Raw genomic sequence first — 6834 nt, 5'->3', positions numbered from 1 at the left:
TGAACTACTGGATTAATTCCACAATTCAGAGAAAAACATTAAAACAAATTTCCCAGAAAAAAGGGCTTATTTAGTTTCAGGAGAGATTAGAATATTTTATTTTGCCCAATCAGAGCCCTTCAGCATAAAGAGACATTCATATACATATATATGAACATTTTCCAGAAACATTAGTTTATAATACATTATTTTAAAATACCAGCTTAACGGTATTTATTTACAAAAATATTTCATTACCTAATTTAAACCTTTTGCTGTGATGACAGTTGTAAAGTACAGGAATGCAAAATAACTACAAAGTTTAACACGTTTTTAGTGTTTGCAATAGTGCTTTTTTGTTTTAAATGAAACAGTACACAGAGATGGGTTTTTAAATCATATTTAAAATGCATATTCCAGCAATCACCTTTGAGATAGTTACTGGACTGAGCAAGATTAAAAAAAAAAAAAAAGTGCAGCAACTGAAAACTACCTGCATGTACAGTTTGAGGTGTGCACAAGCATGAGCTCTATACCAACCATGCTTTGCCCCTGAAGTGGACAATGTTAGAAAAACTTGATCTTGCTCTTTTTAATATTGGTTTTGGTGTTGCATTTACAATGAACCAATAGTATAACTCGAAAGCAAAATGTTTTTCTGGTTCTAACTACCACGTTAAGCAGAGGTCACACCTAAAGTATCACAGTACCATTTATTTACACAAAAATTTTTTTTAATTTAAAACATGATTTACCCTCTTTGCGTTGCTCTCTATTGATATGTTAAATCTGTTTCCACCTCCTTACGTTGTCCTCAGTTGAAGAAAATTTAAACAACACAAAACACATTGCAAAAGTATAAAAAAAAACCCAAACTCCCAAATAAATAGGATTCCATTGTCATTAGCCTATATCCATTTTAAATGCCTGAGCCAAACAACCTACAATAAATTAATACTGATTTATTTACAACTCATACAGTATAAAATTTTAAACTATAAGCCTCATTGCAAAATATTGGCAGAACACAGTCACGATTTTTCTGATGCAAAGAGTGCGATGAAAAGAGCAATTTAATTACACGTAGCCCTGGACTACTGTACTCAATTTGTAAAGGAATTGTGCCTAATAATTTAAGACTGTGTGAGCAACTGAAGAAAGCAATGTTATAACCCTGATAATTGGGAAGTTATTAAAACCATTTAATTCAGCTGAGAAAGGTAAGTGAAAGTTTCCCCTTTGATTTTTGTCGGGGTTGTTACAACTATTTTCTGTCCACAGAAGCTTTAAAACTTCTGTGGTAACAGTAAGATCATTAAGAGTCACAGGAAAAATCATCCCCATAGCACTTTACAAGAAATTGATCAGAGTGATGAAAAGTATAATTAACAAAAGCTGTAAACAGTATCTTCACATTCATTTTCAAATGAAAAAAAAATAATTTTGGGGCATAAATTTCAGTTCAAGAGAACACACACCCTAAAAGGGAAAAGAAAAAAAGGAGGACACTTAAGATAGAGAAGTGCTCTTTTTCAAAGTAAATACAGATTAAAAAGTCTAGGAATATTTGATCAAGTATCAAACTGATAAGGAACAAATTCTATAAACTACAAAATAAAAACCGTCATTGACAAAAATACGTAAACTCTGTTTTCATTTTTGGAAATTTATTTTTAAAAAAGGTAGAAGAAAATATCTGGAAAACTATTTTAAATATATATATATTTTAAAACAATAATTAAGGTAGGCATCCAACAGCAAGCTGCAGCTATTGAGAAAGATCTTGTAATTATTGTTGTGGGCATTTTCCCCAAAATAAAATTAATATTTGAAAATGCTCAATAGAGGGTTTCTTTTAAACCACAGTAATGATATCTTTCCTGTCATGTGTGAAGACTTTTGAATGATGTATGATTCTTTAAAATTAATTGTATCTCGATATGAGATACCAATATTTCTTATTATAAGCGTAAAACATAACTTTTTGTATGGATAATATACATACTTTTTAAGTACTCTGACTTAAACTTAACAAGTTCACCATTTTTAAAATTAAAGAGTACATTTATAAAAATTCCATTTTAAAACTAAAAGTATATTCTCTAGCAGTATGTATAAATATAACACGTTACTGTATGATCTTAAAACAAATCTGAAAGTGTTGCAATAATTTAAGACCTAGAACGCTGAAACAAACAGCAAATGATTTTACTATTTTTTTTTCCTTCAAAACTATATAAAACCTTATTGAAGGTTTTAAAACTATGATCATTTAAGGTGCAGCTAGCAGCATATTCACAATTTTGGTATGTTTTATACATACGTATCACTTGATTTGAACGGAGAAATGTGAATTAAATGATAATAAAAAGTTTTCATTACATAAAAAATTGCAGAAAAAATTCAAGTTTGAAGTTCAGTGCTCTTTATTTTGGAAAAACAAATAAACAAAAATCCCAAAAGTTAAAATGTAAAATAAATCTTTGCCACAAAAAATTTACCTTTGGATATAGCTTTTCTAATGTCACATGAAAAAATGCCTTAAGCAAAACATATATGGAATACAGAACTCAGGGTAAAACTTTGAAGTCCATGGTATCTTTCACATGTTTTTTCTTTCCTCTGCTGTTTTCTCACCACCCCCTGTAACCTAAAAGTATGTAACACTTTCAGACTTGTTTAAAACACATATCTACATGAAATAACTTCAGAGAAACCTACAATTAAAAAGTTCTAAGCAAAAGAAAATGCTTCTTTCTTTAAAGTACTGTACTTAAATTGTAATACAGTACACATAATAACATAGACAATTAGCAGCACTTTTTCCCATCCATAAAAAAATCAAATTAAGAAGTTAGTAATAGCTCAGTTATATCCATAACCATTTTTGGAAACACCTTGTACAATTGAAATGCAAACCAAGGGAATTAAGATAATTGAAAACTTCAAATGTTGTAATATACAAAAGTGGTCAGAATATAAGGTTTCAAATAACGTTCTAAGCAAATACATATGGATTTTAGTTTGAAGAGTAAAATGAACCAGATATGTGGTACATATAGGGAAACCACTTCCTACTGGCAAACTGCTAATCAGTGAATACTTCAATGATTTGAGAGTCAAGGACACAGGCAACAAAGAATAATGTTTGAAGATATGGAGGAAGCACACAATAATCTTTCACTTTTCTAATATTTTCTATTTTGACTATTTTTTTTAAATTTTTGGTTTGTTTTCCTGAAATCTTGGCTTGCTGGTGACTGCAACTTTTTGCGTTAGAAAAAAAATAAGAGATGTTACCTCTCAAATTACAATAAATTCCCTGGGTTAGTTTATTACTGCAGACTGTCTCTTATCTACAGACTGAATCAAGTATAACTCTGAGAAGCTTATTTCCTATTTTCAAAAATACTTCAAGCTTTCTAATCCTAAGTGAGTTTCTAGTTTGCTGTGCATAATTTGTAGATTAATTTAAAAATGAAATAAAATAACTTGAAATATTGATTTAAGATTTTCTTATAAAACCCATCTCAGGTAAATGTATCTAACTTCTCTATTTGAAAATAATTACAAGATTGGTTCATTTTATATACAACAGGAAAAATGACAGTTGATATAAAAATTAAGTTGATATACAATTAACACGAAATAACACAGCAAATTAAATAATTGGAGCTAATATGCCCTTACACATGAATGGGGAATCAACCAGTATATTACTTTACTTAGTGCTTCTCAACTTCAAATCCGTTAACTACTGATTTTATTGGTGACATTCACAAAACTGTACCTTTAAAAAACGGCTTAATACTTCCTGTGACATATCATGGAACAATGGGTTTATTAGATAATATATGATACAAATTAAACAATTTGTAAACTGCTACATGTTCATCATATAGCTGACATTAACTAACAGAAATGTTACTCATAGGTACTTTATACAAAGTCAAAAACTTTTGAGAATGACTATTTTTAAAATATTTCTTTTGGCTTGATCAGTTATCTCCATCACATATATTTAATCCCTCCCTAATGATATTTAAAGTAAATTTTAATGTAAACTTTCATATCCCATAGTGCATGTTATAAAATGTAAACATAAGAGCTTTATTAATGAAAAGAGGAAAGAGGAAAAATGCATAACAGACTGTGAAATTAAGGTGTTCTACAATATATCTTTAATGATCATATGGAATAGAAAAACAACCATCATGTTTGCTATCAATTTGTGCTCTGATTATCTCTTAATGACAAAAGAAAACTGTTTTAAACTATTTTTTATAGAAGAAAATATTTAAATTTCATTAATACTACGTATAATCTTCTATATTATTCGTCCTTTGTTGCTTTAAGAACAATCAGTAATAATCTCAGATGAGCCTGCAGAATGAGCTTACCTACTTCAGATCTACCCCGTCATCTCTTTTCTGTCTGTGTGCTATTCTAGGGACCAATCATTTATTGTCCACTGATGGTCTCATCTGCTTTATACTCCAATACAGGAATAATTTAGTTACCAAAATGCACATATTTTCCTTTCCTTTTGGCTTTTTAAAACCTTGAAAGGACATGAACAGTTTTATAGTATATTTCTACAGAAAATACTTTGTACGTCATCAGACTAGACTCTTACATAGATAATTATTGACAAAGGATGCTTGTGATTTTTTCCATGCGACAGCATGTGCACTAAGATTTAATTGGCTCATCACCTGAGTGTACTGGAACTGTTAGCAAGTAAAGGGCATATTAAAAAGGGAGCTGAACATTTTACTGAAATAATGAAACATTTTTTTAAGCAATTTTAATTAAGTAATGCAAAGGTACATTAGGTTAAACATTTTATAAAAATTCAAGCAAAATTAAAAACTTAGCCAATTTCAACATTTCTACAAATTTAACCAGTAACTATTTTGGTCAAATCCACGTTTAGCTGAATTAATGAGAACAAGGACAAGGGACATTGAAGTATTCTCCTCACCACAATGGAGGTTTTTCTCACTTTCCACACTGCATAGCCATTACATGGAAACTCCCAGAATGATGAGCAGTTCAGTCATGCTCTACACTTTTCTTTTCAATGAAAAGTGATGTATCGCCTTGTTTTGCTTTTGACAAAATATGGACTAAACACAAGTATACAATAACAAGAATCCAAGAGTAGCCCATACACAAGTCAACTATGTGTATGTTTTTATTATTTAAAGCCCACCATTCAGCTTATCTGTCTAAAGATATGGTAATAAACAGTTTGTTTCTTTTTCACTAATGATACTGATGACCAGTCAGTTGAAGGGAGGGAAAGTCCAAGACAGCCATTTATAAGTCAGTCAGTGACACAAATATAACTGTTTCAGCTTCAGGACTTCTGACTTATTGCCTCTCCCTCAAAGAGGTCAAACAACGATGGCAGATAATGACAGCACAGAATCTTTCGGCATGTGAAAGTTTTATACAGGACTGACCCAGGAAAAGTCCCTGCTATGTCCCCTCAACATCCCTGTTTCTTCATTTGTAACATGTGACCATCCTAGTTCCCAAACTGTCAACTCGTAGCTGGTCCACAGCATATACTCCACGTTGAGTGTGTGTGAACACTCCTCAGTTAAAGCTGCATGACTGAGGTCAAACAGTGCATGATTGTGCTAGGAAAGAGCAGTGTCCAGTGATGAACATCTCTTTAATGTTAACTTCCCTAAAGTGAAATCAATAAAATAAAATAGGAAAATTCTTTTTCCTTCTGGCTAAAGTTGGACTTAGTTGGATTTCTGGTTGTCAGAACTGGTACCACTTCTTATCTTTGTATTTCAACATCATCTAAAGTGGAGAAAACACAAAAAAACACATTTTAAAAATGCCAGAATAACAACACTTACAACTGGTTGCTATACTTTTCTAAAACATGATATCATTCTGAAACATCCTCTCATTTTTATATTTAGTATTTATATGGAAAGCAGGAAGCAGGAACTGTTCCGTTTCAAGGAAAAAGGAATGTAACTATGAAGAACAAGCCTGGAAGGTCCTCACATTTCCTAAAGACAAGACATAAGTAAATTTTGGCTCAGTGCATTCTTTGGTGACCTAAGCTAATAACTTAAACAATAAGGTAACTTTCAGTTCTCTAAAGTGAATTAAAAATAATACTTAAAGAACCTGGAGAATGAAAGGCTGAAATTACTACTGCTGCCATCTACAGTTTACTGAGCACTTAACTCTGGGCCAGGCACTGTATAACATACTTTCTCTACATGATTTCACTTGGTCCTCACAACAACTCTATCTGTTAGGCATTATTAAAGTCTCCCTATTTTACCAATGAAGAAACTGAGGCTTATAGGGGTTAACTGCAGTAACACAATGGTGAAACTGGGATTTGAACCCATGGAGTCTAATTCAAGAACCCATGATCTTAACCACCTCAACGTACTGTCTTCCTTAGACTCTCACATATGGCTCAGGAACGTCTGGTAGAAGGGAAGAGCGAACAGCTAGGGATTGAGCTCTTTGCTAAATATTTTGACTGTAGATATATCTGAGGTTAACTGAACTGTTATATGCCTTAGAGATCACAGTCAGGGGCACGGTTATGCCAACAAAAGGCCTGACCTAGATTTAAGGCACTAGCCTGTATCTGAGGTGTGTTGGCCTAGTACTTGGACTCACGAAAGATCTCTGAATCTCTCTGAAAGCCTGGACAATTCTCTCCCAAGTCAAGTTACCTCTCATACATTCTAGTTGTCAACATTATTGAGCAAGGAGGAGATGACTTTTGACTGAAAAGTTTAAAGAAGAGCTATTACTGACAGAGTGGGTACTCAAATATAAAAATAACCTTAATATGGCTTCTTC

General features: G+C 32.0%; 1 protein-coding gene across 1 annotated transcript in view; it reads right to left on the bottom strand.

Annotated features, from left to right (window-relative positions):
- Positions 1-1672: 1672 nt before the first annotated feature.
- Positions 1673-6834, bottom strand: part of STXBP5 (syntaxin binding protein 5) — a 166136-nt gene continuing 160974 nt past the window's right edge. The window contains exon 28 of the mRNA XM_082669302.1: positions 1673-5799. Coding sequence (XP_082525428.1) covers positions 5758-5799 — 42 coding nt within the window. The 3' untranslated portion in view covers positions 1673-5757. The remainder of the gene's footprint in view (positions 5800-6834) is intronic.

This window comes from Grampus griseus (genome assembly GCF_964374135.1).
Source record: "Grampus griseus genome assembly, chromosome: 13".
Lineage (NCBI taxonomy): Eukaryota > Metazoa > Chordata > Mammalia > Artiodactyla > Delphinidae > Grampus > Grampus griseus.
This window is presented reverse-complemented; position numbering and strand designations above follow the sequence as displayed.